The 25,476-nt window shown below is 48.6% G+C and overlaps 1 protein-coding gene across 1 annotated transcript in view; it reads left to right on the top strand.

The window, feature by feature from the left end:
• MYO1E (myosin IE) overlaps window positions 1-25,476 on the top strand; it is a 104,534-nt gene that overhangs the window by 75,136 nt on the left and 3,922 nt on the right. Inside the window, exons 23-26 of the mRNA XM_044979809.1 lie at window positions 311-457; window positions 2,716-2,873; window positions 4,575-4,667; window positions 14,982-15,186. Coding sequence (XP_044835744.1) covers window positions 311-457; window positions 2,716-2,873; window positions 4,575-4,667; window positions 14,982-15,186 — 603 coding nt within the window. The remainder of the gene's footprint in view (window positions 1-310; window positions 458-2,715; window positions 2,874-4,574; window positions 4,668-14,981; window positions 15,187-25,476) is intronic.

Raw genomic sequence — 25,476 nt, 5'->3', positions numbered from 1 at the left:
TTAATGACTAGCTTTGCTGTTGTTAAGGATATGAGCTTTTAATTGTAGCACATGTTCCCATTTTATAATAACAATAATTAACTTAAAATGACTAATTTGTATTCAGCTATCACACAAGAAGATTGTTTTGGGGATTCCATTACCAGCAGTGGAAACAAAGAACCATTATCTAAAAGCAAAACTCAGCTATTAATTCTTCATTAGATTTTTAAAAAATCACCATGATTGCTTTCAAATGCTATTAAAATGCAGAGCTATTTTTGCACTTTGGATTCAAGGCTGAATGATGCATGGTCTGATTTCTTTACAGCACAATGCAGGATGACATTTTCATTCTACATGAGCAGGAATATGATAGTTTGCTTGAATCGGTCTTCAAAACGGAATTTTTAAGCCTTTTATCTAAGCGATATGAGGAGAAAACACAAAGAAAACTACCTCTGAAATTTAGCAATACGTGAGTAATGGTTTTCTAAAAAAATATTAAACAGCTGTTTCTTGCTGTTAGGGTAAAGATGCAAAAACCAGGTTAGTGTAAGTATTGGATTCTCATATTTATATTCTATCCTCTGTTACAGAACCAGGGAGATGTGTGCAGTGTGAATGCCTGCATACGCATGTGCTTAGAAAGCTAGAAGACTTTCTTGCATAGCCTGTGTAATACCTTAGGGTCAAATCCTAGCCACTCCCAACTTCTCATTCGCTGTACGCAGTGGGACCTTAATGTAGCAAAATTTCCCTTGCTGTGCTGAATGGGGCATCAGGTTATAGAGAGCAGGGCCGCCCAGAGGATTCCGGGGGTCCGGGGTCTTCGGCGGCGGGGGGCCCCGCTTCGGCGGTAAGTCGGCGGCGGGGGGTCCTTCCGTTCCGGGACCCGCCGCCAAAGTGCCCCAAAGACCCACAGCGGGGACCCCCCTCCACCGAATTACCGCTGAAGTGCAGCCCCCACCGTGGGTCTTCAGGGCACTTCGGCGGCGGGTCCCGGAACGGAAGGACACGCCCCCCACCACCACCACCACCGCCGAATTACTGCCGAAGACCTGGCTGCACTCTGGCGGCAGGTCCTGCTTCGGCTGTAATTCGGTGGCAGGGGGGTCCTTCTATCCCAGAGAGGAAGGACCCCCCGACAGCGAAGACCGGGAGCGAAGAAGCTCCGGGGGCCCGGGCCCTGCGAGAGTTTTCCGGGGCCCTGGGAGTGAGTGAAGGACCCCGCTCCAGGGGCCCCGAAAAACTCTCGTGGGGGCCCCTGCTGGGCCCGGGGCCTGGGGCACATTGCCCCACTTGCCCCCCCTCCCCCCTCTGGGCGGCCCTGATAGAGAGGCCACACAAGGGAAATTCTTCACCATCAGTGTGCTGCCTACACAACAGTTCTCCCAACTGCAGTGAGGGCAAGGCCAGTCAGTGAACAGCCACGTGGATTCACAGTCCAAACCCTTCCCCTCTTAGAGGAGGACAAGGCAGTAGCAGCTGCAGAGTGGCTGTGCTGGTGTGTCGTGCCCTAAGAAGGGAGACTTCTCTTCAGTCCCATTATGTACTCCTTGGCCTTACCCTAGAGATGCTGAAGTACTACACTGATGCATGTGATGTACCTGCTTAGATGCATAATGGGAAGATAAGGCTAGAGTGATGGGTGGTTGGTTGAAAAGGGGTCTCTCATTTAGGGTAGGAGTTTATATTTTGTGAGGACAGAGGCCTGCAGGGATCAGTGGGGGTAGCTTGGATAAGTATCTGAACTTCTAGATGCTTATCCAAAGAAAACTCCAGATGTTAGAGAACTTGGATTTGTAGGATTTTGTTTGCATATTGGGGCTGGTTTTTGCTTTAAGGGCATTCTGGAAACCATATCAATAAAATTGCATTCTTGCTAATACTCCCATGAAGTAAACAAATTAATGACATTGAACCTGGAGTTTGCATGTCTGTTTTATTCCAGTCAAAGCAGTGTAAGAATTATTTAGGGGAGAATATCATTTTAGCTTGATAATGACATGGGTAAGTAGGAAAAAAGTGTAAAAGGTTCCATATAGTCGTATAGACCGGGAATCAAAAGCCAATAACGGAGGTGGTTTTGGTTTTGCCATTGTAAAAAGCAATGCATAACAACTGAGGTTTTGGACATCATGACTGCCTGAGCCCATCTCTAGCTACAGTACATTGAAGGTAACATGCATTTGCAGATACAAGCTGTGAACGAGACTGTTTGAATTTTGATAGAGGCCTGTATCTTCAAAGGAGGACATAAAGTACACGCAAAAATGTACATGTTCCCATTGCTCCCACAACAAAATGTATTTGCATGCATATGTCAGGTAATACCCAGATACCCATAAGTGTATGCCATGTGACACCCACTAGCGTGCACCTATGCAGGATTCTGCAGGTACACTCGGTGACGTTTTAGATAATATATGCATCTGTTGTTCAAACTTTTGAACATTTGTCCTCAAAACTCCATTGAGAGCATCTTATACCTTGTTTGTGTAGGTTTCCCAAGAACAGTTAATGATGTCATGTAGTATACAAAAAGGCATGAAACCATGTTTTGTTTAGTTTAAAATACTCAAGATATAGTTTCTCAGCTATAGCTATCAGTGAGGTTCTGTTTATTTTTTCCCATTTTAAAGCTATCGTTGGTTAGTGATGTTCCCTGGTCTTTATATGTGAATGCTTCTCTTTTTGTCTCTCTGTGTGTGTGTGTGTGTGTGCTTGCATTAGACTTGAAGTGAAGCTGAAAAAGGAGAATTGGGGACCATGGAGTGCTGGTGGTTCTCGCCAAGTGCAATTTATGCAAGGCCAAGGAGATTTAGCTATTCTCAAGCCAAGTAACAAGGTGCTGCAGGTCAGCATTGGACCAGGACTACCAAAGAATTCCCGTAAGTATGAATTTCCCTTTGACTGTCCTTCTGAATGGATCAGAGTCTTGATTTTGTCTGTTCGTTTTACTTTTATTTCTCGGTCTCTTCCCTATCCGCCAGCTACCCTATGTTCTTCATTGTTTCTCTATAGCATTCACGGGAAGAGTAGATTGCAGACTGTAACACTGCAACATACTTGCCTCTCCTTGTACAGCCTTTGTTGGATTCACTGTTAATTCAGCAGTGCACACTGACTGCTGGTGGAAGCCTCTGAAACTCATGGCCCTGGGACATAAGACATCTGGTCTTGTAGCCTGGGACAGAACACAAGTGGCAGATCAGACATTCATTCCATCCACAAAGGGCACCCTCTTCCACAAAATCCACAGAGAACCCTTTTCTGGTTTGCGAATCCATGTGTGAGGAGGGAGGCAGGCTGGGCTAAGAGAAAAAGGTGCCAATACCAAATTATGGAGTGATACAACAGCAAGGAGTCAGCTCCAAAGGATGCATTAGCTTTGCCTCAGAGCACCTCTGTGCTGTGAAGCCTTCTTACCTCCTGTCAGGGGCGGCTCTACGAATTCCGCCACCCCAAGCAGGGCGGCGCGCTGCGCTGCTCGCGCTGCCGGGCGCCAGTCCCGCGCCTCCGTGGGACCTCCTGCAAGACGTGCTGCTGGTCCCGCACCTACGGTGGAGCTTCCGCAGTCATGCCTGCGGGAGGTCCACACGAGCCGCGGGACCAGCGCACCCGCCGCAGTCATGCCTGCGGGAGGTCCGGTCGTCCCGCGGCTCCGCTGGACCTCCCGCAGGCATGACTGCGGAAGGTCCGCTGGACCCACCTGCCGCCCTCCAGTTAAAGTGCCGCCCCACACGCGCGCTTGGCGCGCTGGGGTCTGGAGCCGGCCCTGCCTCCTGTAAGGGGGTTCTGAAGACAGCAGGGGGAAGCTCCATTTGCATTGCTCCCTGCTTCTTTGGAGTCCTACCATTGGGGTAAGAAAGAGCCACAGATGTAAAAGACCTTGTAATAACCTGTTGTCAAATGTTACAGCCTCTCAGACAGGAGCTTAAGTCTTGTGCACATCATGAGTTATTTTCAAACCATATTTCGCCTGCTTTGTTCCTTTGTTTTTACAGCTATGGAGTACAGCCCTGTACCTCTCATGCTCCCTTAACACACACACACACAATTTTCTCTACAGCCCTTTAATTCAAAAACAGAAGGTGAGCTCTCAGCCACAATATGACCAGCTTGTGCCACTCCAGTGGTGCAAAGGAGCCATAAAGCCAGCTGGTGAAGGATTCTGACATGGGGAAATCTTCTAGTGGCACAGAGCTGCAGTAACCCTTGCAATAGTGGACTTATAAAGAAATTACTAGACAAAAAGGTGTGTTTTCAGTACCATTATGCCAACTCTCCTTGGCTTTTGGAACATTCCTTGGGGCTAATGACAGTTGGGTGTCACTTAGACCAGCTTTATGATTAAAGTTCACCTGGACCACAGCTGGCCCCAGGTCTGGGTGAGTTTGTTAAAATGGCATTAAGTTACCTTTGATCCCCCAGCCCTTCAGGTGCTATGCTAAGCACAGCTTGGCCAAAACCTGAATTTCAAATGGCTCCCTCTGATCAAGAATGAGGAGCTGACATTCAGCATAAGGACTTGTTTTCTGAATGCTACACAGAGGATGGCAATCTGACAGAGCTTAACGTGTTTATTTTAGGCCCCACGAAACGGAACATTACCCAAAGCCAAGGGTATTCCCATAGGACTCAAAGTCAGAATTACCCCATGAGGGCTGCTCCACCTCCCCCAGGTAAGTTATCTTTGCTTTGGCTAAGGCAGCATTCTAGACTCAATTTCTTTCTTTCAGGCCATAGCTGGGCATCATTCTCCAGAATGCTTTGCAGGGGGTTTCTCCTTCAGTTCCAAAAGTATTTTTGAAATCACCATAACTGAAATGTGCATGTTTAATTAGGCTCCTCAGTATGATAGGCATTATATCAAACCAGTACTTCAAATCCACTGGCACTTACTCTGAGACTAGTGTTCAGCTGGAGGTGTCTCATGTCAGTTATCATGGATGCCAGCATATATAGCCTCTTGCTACAAAACACTGAATGTGCAGTTGCTTCTATGCATCTTCCACTTTAGGACACAGTATATACACACAGCACAGGGCTAGACAATACTCAGCCTTGTCACTGCGCTCTCACTACCACACATAATGGAATTGGACTTGTGCCTCATTCCCTGGCTGTTATATACAGCATATACAAAAGCTGTTGCATATGAGCTGTGCCAGTATGTAGGTGTGGAAGAGACAGTCTCTCCACAAGATGTTCTCCCCTTGGGGTTGAATAAACTAGTTCCCTGCATGGTAGATGTGCTAGTATGTAGACGTGCAGAGTTGAACCCTAGATTGATATCACTAAGCTGTGTCTGTTATTTTCATTTTTGCCCTTAAATAAGAATTTAGAGTGTGAGTTTACAGGAAAGAACACTTCTTCTTCGAGTGATTGCTCCTATGCATTCCATGTAGGTGTGCGCGCCGCGCGTGCACAGCTCTTCGGAACATTTTTACCCTAGCAACTCCGGCGGGCTGGCTGGGCGCCCCCTGGAGTGGCGCCGCCATGGCGCTGAATATATACCCCAGCCAGCCCGTCCGCTCCTCAGTTCCTTCTTACCACCCGTGACGGCCAGTTGGAACAGTGGAGTGCTCCTTTACCTCCACAGCCCTAGCGTTTCTCTATTTCCTACGTGTACATAGTTGGTTAAGTTAGTTTAGTTGTTAGATTAGTTGAATAAGTTTAGTTAGATATAGTTTAGTAAGGGAATTAGGGGGGGTTAGCCCCTCTTCTTCCACAACCGGTGCGGGCTTATGCCCAAGGCACTGGGGTTTAAGCCCTGTGCGGCTTGCCAGCGGCACATGCCTGTCGGGGACCCGCACGACTCCTGCCTGCGCTGCCTCGGGGAGACCCATCGTCCAGATAAGTGTCCCATTTGTACAGCGTTTAAGCCGAGAACTAGAAAGGAGCGGGACACTCGCCTAAAGCAGCTCCTTATGGAGGCGACACTTCAAACCCCCGCGCCGACCCCAGCGGCACCGAAATCGTCATCGGCACGCAGCACACCGGCGGCCCCGAGCCGCTCCGGTACCGAGACTGCTTGAGCTCCACAGCCGGCACCGGCGTCCCGGCACCGTTCCCTCTCTCCAGCGAGGAAGCGGAAGACGGAGCAGATGGCCTCTAAGCCGCATGCTACGGGACCGCTTGCCCAGCCACCACTGGCGCCTCCGGTACCGGCTGTGGCGGTGCACAAACCGTGCACGGTACCGTCGACTCCGGCGCCGCAAGAGCCGTTGAGTCCGGTACCACCCTGCTCCCTGGTGCCAACCGCGGTTGAGCTGCAGCTCCCGTCTACGCCCGAGACATTCTCGACGGCGAGAGAGCTCATCGAGCTCACAGAGGCACCGAGCCTCCGGCCCCCGGCACTGCCGGTGCGGGCCGTTCAGTCAGCGGGCAAGCCGGCGATGATGCGGCCACCTCCCCCTGACGGACGAGATAGACGTCGGTCCCGGTCCCGGTCCCGGTCCCGCAGACGGTCACCGCCATGCCGATCCAGATCTCGGCACCGTTCACCATCGCGGTACCGCTCCCTGTCTTGGCACCGGTCGCAGTCCCGGTACCGCTCAACGTTGCGGTACCGGTCGCACTCCCGGAGACGCTCCCGGTCCCGGTCACCCGACCGTCGGTACCGAGGGAGGTCCGGATCCCGGTACCGTTCCCGGCACCGCGACTCCCGAAGCCGCTCCCGACGCCGTCGGTCGAGGTCACGGTCGAGCTCCCGGCACCGGTCGAGCTCCCGGCACCGCAACAGTCGCTGGTCCCGCTCTCCATCCCGGCACCGCGATGACCGGCACCGATCCTCGGCACCGCCCAGGGACCTACTGCCGGCATCCACGGCGCACTCTTTCAGCGCCTCTGCCCCGCCTTGGCCTTCTCGTCAGCCCTCAGTTGCCTCTCAGGCGGGCAGCGGGAGAGATCTCCGGGCCGACCCCCAAGGCCAGGACCACGGACCGCAGCAGTGGGGTTTTTGGGTCCCCTGGGCCTACCACGAGCCTCAAGGACTCCCCTTTCACCCGAGGCACGTGGGCGCCTAACATAGGGTGCCCGAAGCCACGGTGAGCAGACCTCCCCCATCACCACCGGGTGAGGCCCCGTCGCCACCTGGTCCCGCACAGCATCCAGGGTCCGAGGCGGCTTCACACCCCCTGGAAGAACCAGCTCCAGAAGCGGCGGTCCAAGGTCTGTCCTCATCATCCTCGCCGGATGAGGCGGTGGCGGGGGCTTCTACAACAGACCCCCCTCCTATTGACTTGCGGGCCCACCAAGACCTTCTTCGCCGGGTGGCAAAGGCTATCGACCTCCCCGTGGCGGAGGTCCCAGAGGATGACGACCCAGTGACCAACGTCATTGGAGCTGAGGCCCCGCTGCGGGTGGCCCTGCCCTTCATCCGCACCATACAGTGGAATGCCACTACCATCTGGCAGTCACCGGCATCCGTCCCTCCCACCGCGCGTGGCGTGGAGCGCAAGTACTCGGTCCCGCCCACCGGATACAAGTACCTCTATACGCACCCGACTCCGGACTCCCTCGTGGTACAGTCCGTAAATGACCGGGAGAGGCATGGGCAGCCCGCTCCGGCGCCAAAATCCAAAGACGCACGGCGCATGGACCTGTTGGGCCGGAAGGTCTATTCGGCGGGTGGCCTCCAGCTCCGGATTGCCAACCAGATGGCTCTTCTCGCTCGTTACACCTTTGACATCTTGGTGTCCCTGGCGAAATTTTCGGAGCTGATCTCAACAGCCTCACGTCAAGAGTTCTCGGCCCTCTTGGAAGAAGGCAGAAAAGCCTCCCGGTCCTCCATCCAGGCCGCTCTGGACTCGGCGGACTCAGGAGCCAGAACCCTGGCCTCCGGTGTGACCATGAGGCGTATCTCCTGGCTGCAGTCCTCCACCTTGCCACCTGAGGTGCAGTACACCCTTCAAGACCTCCCGTTCGACACTCAGGGTCTCTTCTCGGAGAAAACGGACTCCAGAATTCAGACCCTCAGAGATGGTCGAATTGCCATTCGCACCTTGGGGATGCACACACCGGCTACCCAGTGGAGGTCATTCCGACAGCAGCCCTACCGGCCCTTTACCCAGGTCAGGTCAAGGCCATATAATAGTCGGCGTGCTAACTTAAACCGCCGTAGACCATCGGGCAACAGACGCAACCAGGCCCTGGCCCCTTCCAAGGCCCCTCAAGGGCCCAAACAGGCCTTTTGATGGGACGCCCGAGGAGAGCCCATCAGTCTCTTTCCTGGATCCTACCCCATTATTTTACAACCGCCTTTCCCACTTCCTTCCGGCGTGGTCCCAAATAACATCGGACAACTGGGTCCTTCGTACTATCCAGTATGGTTACCGCCTTCAATTTGTTTCGCCCCCTCCTTCCCACCCACCTTCCCCGTCCCTCTTCAGGGACCCCTCTCACGAGCAATTCCTCCTACAAGAGGTCGAGACTCTGTTGAGCTTGGGGGCCATAGAGGAGGTGCCGCACGACATGCGGGGCAGGGGATTTTATTCCCGATATTTTCTCATCCCCAAGGCGAAAGGAGGTCTCCGACCCATACTAGACCTCCGGGAGCTCAACAGGTACCTGCTCAAGCTCAAGTTTCGCATGGTCACCCTGGGGACCATCATTCCCTCCCTGGATCCGGGAGACTGGTTTGCCGCCTTCGATATGAAGGACGCGTACTTCCATGTCGCGATTTACCCTCCCCATCGACTCTACCTGTGCTTCGTGCTCAACAGCGCGCACTACCAGTTTACGGTGCTACCCTTCGGCCTGTCCACCGCGCCGAGGGTCTTTACCAAGTGCATGGCAGTGGTTGCCGCAGCCCTCCGCCGTCGTCGCATACACGTCTACCCGTATCTCGACGACTGGCTGGTTCGCGGGACGTCCCAACAGCTGGTAATGGACCAGATGACAGAAATACTATCCCTATTTCAGCTCCTGGGCCTTCTCATCAATGCCGAGAAGTCCACTTTAACTCCATCGCAACGAGTGGAGTTCATCGGAGCGGTCCTCGACTCCAGTTTAGCCAGGGCCTGCCTCCCTCGATCTCAGCACCAGACAATGGTCTCCATCATCCGGGACCTACACACCTTTCCCACGACGACGGTTCGGTCCTGCCTACGCCTCCTGGGCCACATGGCGTCCTGCACATTCGTGACCACGCACGCCAGGCTGCGCCTTCGCCCATTTCAATCTTGGCTGGCGTCGGTGTACCGCCCGCATCGCGACCCCATCGACATGGTGGTCACGGTCACGAAGCCTACCCTCGATTCGCTCAGCTGGTGGCTGGACCCAGAGGTCGTGTGTGCAGGAGTCCCGTTCCGCCCTCCTCGCCCATCCATCACCCTGACCGCGGATGCCTCGGCGTTGGGATGGGGGGCTCACCTGGACCCCTTCACACGCAGGGTCTCTGGTCGCCCCAAGAGCTCTCCCTCCACATCAACGTCCGGGAGCTGCGAGCGATCCGCTTGGCGTGTCTCGCCTTCCGTGCCCGCCTGCAAGGCCGCTGCGTGGCGGTGTTCACGGACAACACGACGGCGATGTTCTATGTGAACAAGCAGGGCAGAGCCCGCTCCTCCCTGCTCTGCAAGGAAGCGATGCTCCTGTGGGACTTCTGCGTGACCCACTCGATTCGCCTGGAAGCGTCCTTTCTTCCAGGAGTGCAGAACACGCTGGCCGACCATCTCAGCAGATCGTTCCTCTCCCACGAGTGGTCTCTTCGTCCGGATGTGGTGCACGCAATTGTCCGGAGGTGGGGGTTTCCCCAGATAGACCTGTTTGCCTCCAAGGAGAACAGGAAGTGCCACCTGTTTTGTTCGTACCAGTGTCGCTCCCCAGGCTCCCTGTCGGACGCATTCCTCTGCTCCTGGACGGGTCACCTCCTCTAAGCCTTCCCTCCGTTCCCGCTCATACACCGGGTGCTACTCAAGCTTCGGAGGGACAGGGCCCACGTAATACTCGTCGCTCCGGCCTGGCCGAGGCAGCACTGGTACACCCTGCTGCTCGAGCTCTCCGTTCAGGATCCCATTCCCCTTCCGTTATGGCCGGACCTCATCACACAGGACTTCGGCAGACTCTGCCACCCGAACCTACAGTCCCTCCATCTTACAGCTTGGTACCTGCGTGGTTGACCCATGCAGAGAGGGACTGTTCGGCGGCAGTACAGCAAGTCCTACTTGAAAGCAGGAAGCCTTCCACTCGCTCCACTTACCTCGCGAAATGGAAGCGTTTCGCACTCTGGTGTGATCAGCGCGGCCTTAATCCCTTCCTAGTCCCTATCCCTACAATCCTGGACTACCTCTGGTACCTTAAAGAACAAGGACTCGCGGTCTCCTCCTTGAAGGTGCACCTGGCAGCTGTGTCCGCCTTTCGTCCATCCATGGGAGGTTGGTCCATCTTCTCCAACCAGATGGTTTCCCGCTTCCTTAAAGGCCTGGACCGCTTGTACCCGTCGGTGCGGCGTCCTGCCCCGACCTGGGATTTAAATCTCGTTCTGGCCAAGCTTATGGGACCGCCCTTCGAGCCCCTGGCCACGTGCTCTCTGCTCTATCTCTCCTGGAAGACAGCCTTCCTCGTTGCCATTACATCAGCAAGACGAGTCTCTGAGCTCCGTGCCCTAACGGTTAGTCCACCATACACCGTCTTCCATGGAGACAAGGTGCAGCTTCGACCACACCCGGCCTTCCTCCCTAAGGTGGTGTCGGCCTTTCACCTCAATCAGGAGATCTTCCTTCCGGTCTTCTTCCCGAAACCGCACGCCTCACCTCGTGAGCAACAGCTTCACACCCTGGACGTCCGCAGGGCCCTCGCTTTTTATATCGAGCGGACGAAGCCCTTCCGGCGTTCGACCCAGCTGTTTGTAACGGTTGCCGATCGCATGAAAGGTGAGCCGGTCTCCTCACAGCGGATTTCCTCCTGGGTGACGGCATGTATCTGGACATGCTACGAGCTTGCTCGCGTGCCACCATGCCGCCTCACCGCTCACTCGACGAGAGCGCAAGCCTCGTCGGCCGCCTTCCTGGCCCATGTCCCCATCCAGGACATCTGTAGAGCTGCCACCTGGTCTTCTGTACACACCTTCGCTTCCCACTACGCGTTGGTGCAGCAATCTAGAGACGATGCAGCCTTCGCCTCCGCAGTCTTACACTCTGCCACGTCTCACTCCGACCCCACCGCCTAGGTAAGGCTTGGGAATCACCTACATGGAATGCATAGGAGCAATCACTCGAAGAAGAAAAGACGGTTACTCACCGTAGTAACTGTTGTTCTTCGAGATGTGTTGCTCCTATCCATTCCAGACCCGCCCTCCTTCCCCACTGTCAGAGTAGCCGGCAAGAAGGAACTTAGGAGCGGACGGGCCGGCTGGGGTATATATTCAGCGCCATGGCGGCGCCACTCCAGGGGGCGCCCAGCCGGCCCACCGGAGTTGCTAGGGTAAAAATGTTCCGAAGAGCCGTGCACGCGCGGCGCGCACACCTACATGGAATGGATAGGAGCAACACATCTCGAAGAACAACAGTTACTATGGTGAGTAACCGTCTTTATTTTATTTACTTAACACATCCCAAGATGTACTTTTTCAATAAGGAGCAGCCACTTATTTTAAAAAAGAAGTGCAATGCTAGGAGAAAACTTCATGTCTAAAGCTGACACTCTTTGCCAGATTGAATAATAAACAAGTCTAAATCATGCAGTACTAACTCAGGCAAGAAAAGTTCAGTGTGAGTCTCAGACAAAGGATTGCATGGAATGGTTTTCCAAGATGCCAAGCCTGTTTACAGCAATTAAGCAATAGGATGCTTGCACTGCGGTAGTTAAGTTTGGATCAACATTTCTTTTGCAAAACACTAATTCTGAATGTTTGTAATTAGGCAGTAAATATTTGTTCAGGGTTACATGAAACATCAACCCAGCAGCAGCTTGTTTGTTTTTAAAAATATTTGCAAACTCTCTTGTCAGTGTTTAAGAATCGGGAATGCAAAGGACAGCCACATTGAGTTCAGATCTTGTAGTGGCCCTTATGCTCTGAAGCATCCACAGTTCAATAGCAGTTATGGGTGTAATGGGGGACCTCACCCAGGGGACAGCACTGGCAGCCCACCATTGCATCTTTGCTTGTTTCCCTGAAGGAGGTTTTTAATAAGTCCACAGAAGTTTGTATCTTGAACATCACCCCTTTAGAACTATGTTTAATTTAGTGATCTGTCTCAGCTTTAGACCTGAAGGTTACTATTAACATTATCCTTTTCTTCTGAAATACTAAGTGGTTACTTCTCATTTAAAGAGAGCATTTTGCAAAGAAATCTTGGGAAGCATTAGGTGAACAAAATATTGTTCTGTCCTGCAAGTTTATAACAAATAAGATTAACTTAGAGTAAGGGTACAGGTGAAAATAAGAGACCCTACTGACATCCATCTAGGTTCAACTCTGCACACTACTGACTAGCACAGTGAACATGGTGGGATCTAGTTTATTCAACCCCAAAGGCAGAATATTACATGGAAAGACCTCCTGCTCTACATCTGTAGAGAAGATGGGCTGAGTCAACCTTAATTCATCAACCCCGGTTACATCCAAGCTCCTTACCAGCAGCAAGGCCTTTATGACCCAGAACCCTCTTCTGGAGTCAGGGTTCTTCTTGGCAATAGCTGGGGAATAGTCCCTCCTCTTGGGTCAAGGTCCTCCCATGGAGGCTGAACCAGAAGGACCCTTCTTCAGGACAGCTTATGATTTCCTGCTGAAAACTCTCCCACCTAGGAGCATTCTCCCTGGGTTCCCCCTCATCAAGTGCCCCCAGATGCCTTCTCTGTAGGAGACTGCTCTTCCTATACTCTAGGAACCTCTGTTCTCCTAGTTTTCTACCCCTTCCACCTCACCAATACCTTCCCTTTTATCATGCCCAGGTGCTTCTCTGCCTAATTAACTGCTTCCTACTTACTCAGTGAGTTAATTTAGTCCCAGGTGAACCTGAGTTGCCTCATTCCCCCTTGTGGAGCCTCTCAGAGGCAGGCTGAGCCCCTGACCCCTACAGAGAGCTAGCTGCCCTCTGACATCCCTCCAGATCTGTACTGGGTCACTTCAAGATTTTTTGTTTAAAAAAGAAAAAAGATTTTTTTTAAAGCCATTTAACATACGAAAGCTATCTGCTGCTCATGCAGTGTGTTCCTGATCAATCCACCTGTGCAAGAAACCACCCTTATTAGGCAACCTACTGTCTTAAGAGAACATCCCAGAGTATTCCAAACAGACTGGCTGGGATTGTCAAAGGAAATTAGGCACCATGTGATTTGGGGACCTAAATCCTTAGGCTCTGATGAAAATCCCAGCCACAAAGTACAATTCTACTTCCCTCTTGCCCCACAGTGGGGGAAAGCAGACTGTGTTTGTCAGCCTCTTGAGTGGCCCCATAAGAGAGATTCCAATGTATTCATGACCATTTTAAAATCATAATGGGACTACAGATGCACACGCTACTGTGTACGCATTTACTTTAAAATAAACCTTACTAGAGATGTCCATAAAAGATCAAATAAAACTAGATTTTGTCTAATAATCTAGATTGACACATGTTGGTGCTAGCATTTATTTTTTATAAAATAGGATCCTGAATAAAGGGTGGGACTTAAACTGCTGCCACAGTATCAGAGGAACTATCAGGAACTGAAGGTCATGCAATGTCAATGGTAGGCCAGTGTGTCCTAGATCTGCTGTAAGCTGCTAGTTGTCCAGCTGGCCACTGCTTTTAACTGCAGGCGGAGCGTGGAGAGGGTCACTGGATGCTGGTGCATGTATTGTGCCCAATCCTGCTTTGATTGAATTTAGTGGGAGTTTGGGGCATGGAAGGAATGCAGGATTGAGCTCATAAACTCTGATTCTTCGAGTAATGGTCCGTATATGGATTGCAAACATGGGTGCACATGCGTACCATATGCACCCACATTTGGAATCCAGATAGGGACCACACATCTCGAAGAACCTCCAGTTACAGGAAAATAACTTCTGCAATGAGCTCAGAGGTTGGTAGGTGCTTTTTTTAAAGTGTGTTTTAGAGGCCAGGTTTCTGGAAGGGCGTGTGAAGTGCTGCACCGTGGTTCAAGGACAGTTAAAGGCAGCACACCTGCTGCAGTGCACCGTGCAGGTGAACACAGTCTCTAATATGTATAAGACAAAGCACTGCCTTTAACTTTATGCCTCATGCTGTACAGTGCAACATCAGTGAAATGTGAGTGACTGGTTAAATATTGAGAGAGGTTACACACATATGCAGTAACCAATTTCCAAAAGTCCCTTGTAATCATGAGTAAACTCTGTCAAATTAAGTTTATCATTAGCCATATTATCACATGCAAAATTCAAAATAGGAGCCACTATTTGATCTACGAGAGAGCCAGAAAGCATCTGAATACACCTTTTCTATTCATTTAGTGCTTCTGTTAAACAGGCAAACATTTATATCAACATTATTTTAAATAAAAACCTTTGTAAGGTGTAATAAGGTCAGTGTTCAGAGAGCGCTATGGGTTTTTCCCCATCTGACTCCCTTTAACTTTAGGAAGTTCAAGGACCTGACCCAAAGTCCACTGAAGTCATTGGAAGTCCATTGCCTTTAATGGCAAGCCACAGGTGGCTAAACCCCCATGCGGTGGTTTTAAAACACAAGGGCTAAGCAGCCAAGACCAAAAATGTATGGTTTTGCTAAACCAAGAACTGTGCAAATCCCAGTGATCATTTAGAGTTTCATCACATACCTGAAACTTAAACAAGGGTCATGAAGTCATGAATCTGGGATGAGTTTTCAGTAACCCTGGCTTATGTACAGAGAAAAGTTGGGGATCTCAGCTGAATTTTGCTTTGAATTTTCAAATTCCTTGAAAGTTGAGTCCAAGTGACAATTGACAATTGAACTGCAGACAAAGCTGAACACTGCAGAAAGGAGGCCACCTTTTTGAAAGCTTGTTATCCCCACCATTGTACTGCATGGGTTCATGCTTGTTTATACTTCTAGGTCACCATCAAAATGGAGTGATAAAAAGCCCTCAATTTGTGCCACATCCCCACACCCCAGCAAATCAGCGAGCCGGTCAGAAAAACCTGCGAACTACTATGGTGCGCCCACCTTTACCACAGCAACTCTCGGCAGGATCAGACAAGGTTTCACACCAACCAGAAAGTCTGGACTTCCTCAGGGTGCCTGACCAAGGGGCTGCTGGGTAAGCTTTTATGTGGAGACTCTTTCAAAGGAAGAAGAGCTGATCTTTATAAAGAGATTTCTGGGCTTAAATTATGCGTCACTGGTGAAATTATATTGTTTGCACACATGGCCAAATCATGGCATTAAGCTGCGCTCAGGAGTCCCATTGACTTCCATAGCATTTCCTCATGCAGAAGAATCGCGTGCTCAGGCCTATAATCCACTCACCGTGGAGTCAATGTGAACCAGTTCCAGTATTCCCAATGCTAAGATCATGTACTTGCACAGTACCTACTAAAGACTCTCAAAGCATTTTACAGACTTTAATTAAGCCACCTCTCCCCTCTAAGAGAGGGATTTTCATACCCATTTTATGGATGGGTAAACAGTGAGCATAGCTCACTCTGCCTCTGTCTCCCAACAACTGTCAGAACCCAGGAATTCTTACTCCCAGTCCCCTGTCCAACCACGAGACAGTATTCTCTCCTTAATACTATCTTATTTTCATTGGAGGCACGATTACTCCATATGGGATTGATTTTTTTTTTTTGGTGGGGGAAGAATGGTAGGATAATTCAATGGCAGGAAGTTGATTTTATTGGTGAAATTAGGGGCATATAAATTCCATCTCAATTTGTCTCCCTTGCACTCAGGAGGTGCAACGTAAAGAGCCGGAATACTGGCCATATCTGGACAGCTGAGAATTCTCCCAGTAGGGGGTGCTCTCACCCAGCCATTCCTAGTCCTTTCACAGGGGGCATAGCCGGAAGGGCAGGGAGTATGGTTGAGGACCACTGCCGTCAAGCAATTCTCAGCTGGCACACAGTCCCTTAGTGACCTTTGGTAGCTGGTGTAGATTAGAATAGCCTCAATTCCAGCACCGGGACTAGAGCTGCACAAGGCAGAGAACTGGGGAGGCTATATCCAACTCCGTGACGTCCTGCCCCCATCTCCTACATGAAGCAGTTCTCAGTGCTGGATTGAAACTGACTGTATCAGATAATCATCTAGGAAGGGACCCAGCTAGATATAGTAGATAATGATCATACTCAAGTAAAATATGCAATAAGGGTTGTTACAGTTACTCTGGGAAAGTAACATGTTACTGACTCAGAAGTGTAAACTGGTGATGTACACATTGCCGATTATTTCTTCAAGGATTTACTAGATTACTGATGACCTGTACATTGTATGGATGAGATGGTACCAAATACCTTTGCTCACACTCGAGATGGAAATGACTCGATTATCAAAGAGCAGTAACAGGAAGTGATGTCCAGGTTACATGTTTTGGTGTCAACAATAAGAGAAATATCTCAGAATCACTTGCTTAAAAAAGTAATGTCTTCCTATAATCTGTTACTATGACAACTACATGCACTAGGAAAAAATTTCTCCTGCTTGACAGTGGTGCTGAGGTTTATCAGCTGAAATCAGTAATAGAGATTTCTTTTGTTTTCAATTATGAATAAGCTATTCTAAATAATTGCAAATGATTATACCACAATGAATTTGTTGGCCCAAACTCATTGCCAGATGGCCTGTGGTGTCCATGCATTTCCCAATGAACAGGTGTTCCTACCACCAGTACCACCAGCACCACAGCTGGCAAAGAAGAAGTTCAGAGTGACCAAAGGCTAAATCAGCAATGGAGACTGAACTGCTCACTCAACCTTAGCTTCCCCTCATTGCTGTCGTGTGGGGAAAGCTTGCACAACTCCTGTCCATATTGTCACTGTTATATGGATAAACAGAAGTATTCAGTCTCCAGGATAACAGCTTAGCACCTTTCCCAAGCACTAAAATCACAATTTAATAAATATTTAAACACAATATACTTAGTCATTCATTACAGTGACTAATCAATTTCTCCTCTAACTGAGAGCTTTCTACTCTGCTTTTTTGCACATTAGTGGAGCTTTGCTTTAGTGGGAATTTTAGTGCCTGCTGATTTTCAGATTCAAAGGCTCTTGCCTGTTCAATTATTGTAAAACAAATCTGATCATGAATAATCACTTTGCATATTTCCATGCACACAGCTCCCTAATTCCTTATAGTGAGATAGCTGTGACTGAGAGCCAGATGTCCCAGAGTACATTCACATACCAAAGCAGTTATGACTTGTGCAAATACAAAACAAATCTGCTGTCAGGAAGTGTTAATAATTGTGCTCGGTGACAGTTGATACAGGTTCCCCTCTGTCGGCTGCAGCCTATTAAAATAAATTTTTGAGTATTCTTCAAGAGCCCACTAGTGTCTGGAGGGTTCCTCCTGAACTGTTAGTTTGTGTTGTTACTTCACTGCTTAAAATGGCATTGTCCAGGGTGCGTTTTGACTGTTATTCTTAAGTCTCCATGCTGATTTTGATCCCGTGTGAGACATGGTGTTCCCTTAGAACGGGTGAGGAAGAGCAGGGATGCAAATTTTGCTCAGTGTAGGGCTATGCTGACAACTTTCCAGGAGCACAAATTGTACAAAATGGAGTATTTTGTAGGCATCCTATTCTTTTTAATAAATAGAAGTGTGGCTCAGAAATGACAGTATTAGAGATTATCGCAGATCAAGCTGGAGCATCACATTATGAGACTTCATTTCATTGGGTCTAATCTCCATATGAAAAATGAGGGGCAGTCCCAGGATGCATCTGGCTGCAGGCTGCACTTCACACACTGGTGATTTTTTTTTCCAACTACTTAGTATGGTTTAGCCCAGAGGTGAGCAAACTACAGCCCATGGGTCACATCCAGCCTGCAGGACCATCCTGCCCAGCCCTTGAGCCCCCGGCTTGGGAGGCTAGAGCCCGGCCCCTCCCCTCCCACCCCCGCTGTTCCCTCTCCCCCGCAGCCTCAGCCCACTATGCCACCAGCGCTCTGAGCAGCAGGGCTGTGAGAGCCACCGGTCTGTCCCAGTGCTCTAGACTGCATGGCTGGCTCCTGCTGGGTGGCGCGGCTGCCAGTCCTGGTGCTCTGAGCGGCATGGTAAGGGGGCAGGGAGTAGGGGGGTTAGATGGGTCGGGGGTTCTGAGGGGGGCAGGAAGTGGGAGGGAGTGGATAGGGGGCAGGGGCCAGGCTGTTTGGTGAGGCACGGCCTTCCCTACCCAGCTCTCCATACAGTTTTGGCATCCCAATGTAGCCCTCAGGCCAAAAAGTTTGCCCACACTTGGTTTAGTCTGTCTCGACAGTACCTGTAACAAGCACTCTTGCATATGTCTTCTGTGAATTACAGCACTTGCAAGAAATCTACAATGCTCCATGCTGTACTCTAGCCAAATGCTTGCTCAGGTTTCCAGTGGAGGCTATTATAAAGGAGCACCACATGTTTAGGATGACAGCAGCCGGAATCATCTAGGCCACCATTTTCCAGAAATCCCAACATGATCACTTCCTACCCGGCAAACAGGAGAGGTTGGGTATCTTGGATCTTGTAGAGGACAAATAGACAGGGCGCAGGACAGCTGCTGTTTTGGAATGGAGCTGTCTGTTGCTTCAATGACTATCACTTTGGTAAGGGAACAACGAGTCAAGTCTGTTAGCCTGAGCTCAAATTGTATTAAAAGATATTTTCTCATTGAAAGCAGCTTTTCAAACATTTTATGTAGCTGTAGCTCACTAACTGACTCTGAGGTACCTTGGCTGATGGGTGCTGTGTTAGTTTAAGTTTGTATTAGTACAGGAAGAGTAGACAGGGTGACTTACACTTAAATAGGGACCATTGTCATCAAAATTCATTCCCTTCCATCCCGCCAACACCCCACCCCTTCTTCCCAGACTCTCCTCCCCCAAACAGAGTCTCTTTCCCCCAACCCCTGACAATAGATTCTTGTCTTCCTCTTAAGTGAGGTGGGTCATTTAGCCCAGCCCACCACAGCAAGTGGCCAGCTGGCAGCAATTAGCCAGGTGCTGCACAGTTGTCCTGACTGACTCATTGCAGAGTCTGAGCTCTCACTGACCCCAGCAGCTGGGTCCCAAGCATCCCCTGAAGATAGAACAAGAGGTTAAAGTAAAAACAAAGACGCTGCCACACCAGGTATTTTGCCTAAAAGGGGTATGAATTTATCAAACTAAGAAAATCGGAAGGGCCTGCTTTAGTAGCAGTCTTCCTACCCCAGCCCATCACAGCTGTGCTGGTGTAGTCACACTGCTATATTTAAGGTCACTTCAGTCTTTCCATTGCTACTCTCTATTTATAGACATTTAAAACTCAATCATAACAATTATGCTCTGGGCTGTAATTTGTTATCCAAGGTCTCAGCCCGACAAGGAATCGTTTTGCTAAATGTCTAGTTTGTACTAGGGATGGCTTGGGGAAGAACCGGCATTGGGTTGAACTCTTGCCCAGCCTCTATCCTGACCCCTCCTGTTCTCCAGGACCTCCCATCAGAGGGTGGGTGGGCAACTCACTTCTTCCCACCACTGCAAGGTTGGAGGGTCCCAGAGCTCAGGATGCAGTCTGAGACCAGAAGTCTACACAGCAACCCTGCAGCCAGAGCCCCACGAGCCTGAGTTGGCTGCCATGGGCCAGCCGCAAGAGTCTAGTTGCTGTGTAGACATATCCTTAGAGTCACCCCTCATTTGACCCATGTCGTGGTGGAGCAGCTCAGTCACCCATCTGGTGCACTTCAGCCTTATAGATACGCAGCCATAGCACGCAGGACAGAGAAGTTTTCAGAGGAGGTCCAGGTGACCTGCTTTAGTCCCTCCAGTTTAAGATGGTCTTTAGGTGCTGGCTAGCCACCCCTCTTTGTCGGTTCAATGCAGTTCTGTTTGCCCTATGTAATACATAGCACAGTACTTTGTATAGCTCTTTTCTTTGTCCAGGCAGTTTACAAAATAATTAATCCTCACCATATACGAGAGAGGTAATTTTATTACATGATGCATCAAAAACTGTAAACGTACATAGAGCCGATGGACTTTCTATGCCAAGAGAAGTTCAATTGAATTCCACTGCACTGGAGATTGTTGTTCTGCAGTGCCAAGCAGGGGATTTCTGGACCTACAAGCAAATGGAATATGTATTCATATGTCTCTGTAGATTAGATGAGATCATCTATTCTAGCTTCCTGCTCCACTAATGTTCAACACATTTTCCCTTCTGTGCACCTTTTCTGCACAATGGGTTCTTACCTGCCCTGTCCCCCCAAAAAACCCTTTAATATTGAACTCTCTCCTACAGCATTAGAGCTTTCTTTTGCTTTGCATGATGTTTTATGACCAACACCTAAGAAACAACTGATAGACACTACTCCTTAATTTGACATCATGTCAACTCAAGTAAACTCCAGAATGCATAGTAATAACATCAGCATTCTTTGTTCACTAACACCTTACGTTTTCCTGTGTTAATTTGTGTAAGGATCCTCACCACTGCATGTCAATTTATTCTTGGTTAAATCTGTTCCTCTGTAGTATTCGTCCTGGACAGGCTGCGTCAAATGGGATAATGTGAGTTAAATAATAAACACTTATCTTTGAAATTTAGTTAATAGTTAAGATGTATGAAATGCATGTGCGATATAGCATAGTGTCCATCCATCTCTTTGTGATGTGTCTGTCTATTGCCTAGCACAACAGAGCTCTGATCATCTATGACTGCGGTCTCTAGTTGCTACCATATTATATCAATATTAAAGGTGTCCATTTAACAGCAAAACTAGAGTGAGCCTCATAGTAATACTCCTGGGGTAACTGTGTCAATGACATTTTCATCTAGTGAAGCTGACTTGTAAACAGATACAAGGTAGCCCTCAGAATATAACCATTTTGTGGAGCTTTACATGCATTGAAAAGTAGTATTGTAGGTTTAGTCTTGAGGTAGCTGGATGAAGAATTCAGTCTCGCCACACCAGGGAGTGAATTCCTAAGGCCGGGGCATGGAATGAAATAGTCCATTTGCTTTTATATGTATTGCCCAAGAGTCCAGGGATGTTTAGATTTGATATCAAAGCTTTATTTTTATTATTTGACTTTTCTAACACAGAAATATCCCCTTTGCCTTCCCAATTGGGGTGGGGGGGGCAGACTTTTTAAAAAAAAAACCACCATCTCCAACTTATGAAATGTTTTTCTAGTTTGCTCTGAAAACTGCGTGGACTCATGGGTAGGAAAACCACAAGCAGATACGGCGGTAATTGCATCCAGAGTATGTAGGGAGCAGCCATATATCTCTTCTTGTTGGTCTCTTGTGAAAGGCAGGCTGATATGGAATTTCACATGAAGGGGGAGGGGAGAATGCCTGGAAGAAGCAGTGTACTGTTGGTGAGGGTAAAGTGTGCTCAGACCTTGAAGGGGTTAAGAAGTCCAGTAATTATTGCAGAGGCTTCACCAGAGTGAGCTCTGGAGGTTTGTGTAAACAGTTTTCCAGAAGTAGGAAGCGAGTGGAGGTCTTTGCAAGAGCATGGCATGACTGCATGATTTGATTCTTTGGGGGTGGGCTGGTAATAATTTTGGCAAGCTGAACCAGAGCAGAATGAGAGTAAACAGCACTGCAATAATCATCTGGTAGTTATAAAGGGAGGACGGGTGCACATCCACAGGCACAAAGGTCTGGTAATGTTGTTTTAAGGTATGGAAATAAACCAAAAGTCCAAATGACGGACTGTGTGATTTCTAAACATTTTGGGTGGACCCAACAGAACAGTGTTGCTCCAGCACAAACAAGCGTGTAATGGGATAGTAAGATTGCTGGATAAAACTAGTTAGTGCTAGCATTTCTGTAAGATTTAGAATAGTTTGGAGTCCAGTATTTTGCCCAATTGGTGGGGCGTGATCTCAAGTGTCACCTGAGGAAACTGCTGAAGATGAAGATAGCTTCAGTTGAGTAACCAGTAATTTGATTTTTATATCTTTTTAACCTGAAGAAGGGTTTGGATGGGCTTAAAACCAGAGGAAATATGCAGTGGTCTATAGAAAGCAGAGGCTTCAGAGAGAGAAGGGATTCCCAGTGCAGTGAGGCAACCTGAGAAGACTTGATTAGTTTCAGTCTTTATAAAAAGTACTATATTCTGAGCAAGCAATCAGCAGGAGAGCAAATTTTACGACACCTACCCCCAGTACAACATAACTACCTCACAATGACTTACTGAGCAGTATACCTTTCCAGATCACATTTTATAACCTAATCTCATAGGGAAGAATACTGCTCTGCACCTTTCGCCTGTACACATCCTGCAATGCTGTTCATGAACGTTCTAATGGTATGCAGGGGGTGGAGGGTAGTTTCTGCAGTACAGGCACAGCAAAGGACTGCTGCATACAATCCTTGGGCTGTAACTCCTGGAGCTGCAACACACAATTAGGCCCTGCTCAAACAATGGAGTTGAATTCTTGCCATTGTCTGACAATTTAATCCCTGATCAGGACCAGTCAATGTGCAATCTAGTTATAATCTATGTTGCAAGTCACTAGAAAAGTCCATCCAGTGTGTTCCCCATGCTAGAGAAGAATAAGTCTTATATGACAAGCAGCCCCATCTGCTGGTTTCCAGGCCAGCCTTTCACATACTGTGGCATCCTTAGGATGACATGGTTAGCTCTATGTTGCCGGTTAATATTTTTACAGCTTGTTTTTGATGTAAAAATTGTTTTAATGAAAACTGGAGTATTGGCTCAATCAATCATACAATATGCTTTTTTCATTGGCTTGGTTTATTGTTATTTTTGTAAAAATGAAAAGAATTCAGATTTGTTTCTCTTGCAAAGTGAAGGAAAATATTCCAGTCCCTACAACTCATCTCTCAGAACTACTCATTAAGTCAAACACACTGTCCAAATGTCTAATCAGAATTGCATCCAAAGTGGCTGGTGTCCTACCTGTATTTGGAAACGTGAATTGGGCTGCTTGCTTCCTCCCACAGGAAAATCTATGAGAGGGAGGTAAAGAAAGGGGAATCCCAGAGGCTTTCCTTGAAGTGTTGTCTTCCCAATCATTCCTTCCAGCGGGGCTGTCTCCTTGTAGAAATGGGACCTGCCTCAGACCCCTTCCATTGCTTGGAAATTGCATGAGCTCCCTGGGAAATGCATACACAAAGGCGTATTTAGGCATCCCCAGGGCTGAAGAGGGAGATTTGCCTGAGTTTGGAGCCAAAGCTTTCAAACCCAGCAATGCAAAGCATTGCTGGCCTAGAAAACGTGCTACCTGTAACAGAAACAGTCGCTCTATGGAAAGGCTTCCAAAGCACTATGGCTTTTATATCATCCAGTGTTTCCTGCTTATTTTCCTGGAGCATGTGTTGAGACCTGTTCTCATTGTGTGATTCCAGGGAATTGGGTATGAATGGTCATGTTGAAGTTTAATTCTTCAGTTGCAATAGGCTACTTGGATCTCCTGCTATGCACCGACTAATCTTCTGGCTATTATAAGGTTAATTTTCTGGAGGGTTAAAGCAGATACAACTTTAGATAATGCTTTCCCAGCCAGAAGGCCTCTCTCAGGCATTTGGATCCAAGTGGTTTCTCTCTTGCTATCAAGTCTCTGAATTCCTATTCTCTCTTCTGCCAATCAGAAGTGTCCACCTCCTCACGCTCTCTCATTAGCACAGTCCTACCCCTGTGATTGCCTGAACAGCTAGAAGTAACACCCGAAGACCAGCCACCAGGTGCCTACATAGCTATTGCTGTCCCTCAAGTGAGGTTGCCATCTGTCCCGGGGCATTTGGGATTTTTGTGGGGCCGGTGTAGTGCTTGCAGAATCTGAAGGCCTCACAGGTCCATTCAGGGTTGATGCAATGCCTGCACAGCTCAGTAGCAATATGGAAAAAACTCTTTGTTACCTGCCATTGTAATGGACTCTTGGCTTTGCCACAAAGGAGAGTTATTCTGAAACGTCTGCAGCTGTCTCTCACAACGGGTGCAGCTAACAGTCCCCTGTTGGTGCTTTCATCAGTTCTCCTGCCCATTGGAATCCAGACCTCATTGCTTCCCTCTGTTTTGCTTATTGGGCCACACACCGTATATTCCATCCACAGAGGAACACATTTACATACATTACACCTACACACGGGCTAACTACAGAACTACCATTCATTTCCAATGTTAACGTGCCTGGTTTCCTGCCTGGTCTCAGAAGTAAAAGCAAAAGTTCAGGGGGAAAATGAAAGTCCTTCTGGTGCAATTTTATTTAAGTGTTAGCTCCCAGGAGACCTTTATTCTGTACAGGTGTCCATGTAAAATGAAAAAACGCCACAGAAATAAAAGCACCTAAGTGTTTGTTTTTTCATTTTTATCCTTGACTAACAAATTCAATCCTCAGTACACTTATTGTGTCTCCTCACTAATGTTAATAGCAACTGCAAGAGTTCATCCACAGGAGAGCAGCTTGTGAATCCTCTCCTTTCACTGGCTGACCAGAGAGATAGTAAATATAAAATCCAAGGAAAAAAACCTTGCAGACTGAAATAGCCCCGTGTAAGCTTGAAAGCGTGTTTCTCTCACAACTAGAAGTTGGTCCAGTAAAAGATATTACCTTTCCCACCTTGTTTCTCTAATATCTCGGGACCAACACACCTACAACACCACTGCATATAAGGAAAAAGCTGACCAATAAGTGGTATTTTAGCTCTTTATCTCACAGTAATAAGTACAAGGGAAAGGCCCTCAGAGAGAGGAGTCAGGCTACAGGGATCTCTTCCTGAACATTGTCCTATTCAGTAACTTTTTTTGAAATCCAACTGCTCCTTTACAGCAAGTTAAGTTAGTCACTGGCATAGGTTCGTGGAGGGTTGTTCTTCATCACAAATAATATATTCCTGAGGAAGAGATGCAGTTTCTGTTCCTAGCAGGCAAGGGACAAGCCAGCACGGTATGGATTCGGTTTTTCAAAGCCTCACCCAACATATGGCATTTTGTGGGTAGTGGTAGGTTGCTTGCTTTTTTTTTTTTTTCCTTCTTTCTTTGTGGGGGGGTTTCAAAATCAGGTTTCATTTTATCTGAACCACCAAAGGCAGGTGGCGGAGGGGTAGGTGGGGGGTGGAGTTCCACTTTTATCACATCTTTAATTTTTAGGAGCTGTTGCTGGCAATTTAAGGTATACATCCATTTATTCTACAGAACTGGCCTACTGGCCTCCTAACTCCCTGCCTGCAACCAAAATCTCATAGCTCAGGGAAGCCTCCTCTGAATTCGCAGCTGTGAACCCAAGAGTGTGAATGATTGTTAGTAATTTGCTCCAAATGCTTCCTACGGCATCATCCAGGCCCACCAACAGGGGGACAAAAGGGGCAATTGCCCAGGGGCCTGGGTGATTTAAAAGGGCCCAGCCACTGCTGAAGTAGCGGCAGCAGCGGCCAGGAGCTCCAAGCCCTTTTAAATCAC

Source organism: Mauremys mutica, chromosome 11 (genome assembly GCF_020497125.1).
Source record: "Mauremys mutica isolate MM-2020 ecotype Southern chromosome 11, ASM2049712v1, whole genome shotgun sequence".
NCBI lineage: Eukaryota > Metazoa > Chordata > Testudines > Geoemydidae > Mauremys > Mauremys mutica.
Note: the sequence above shows the minus strand (reverse complement) of the source record. Positions and strands in the feature narration are given on the sequence as shown.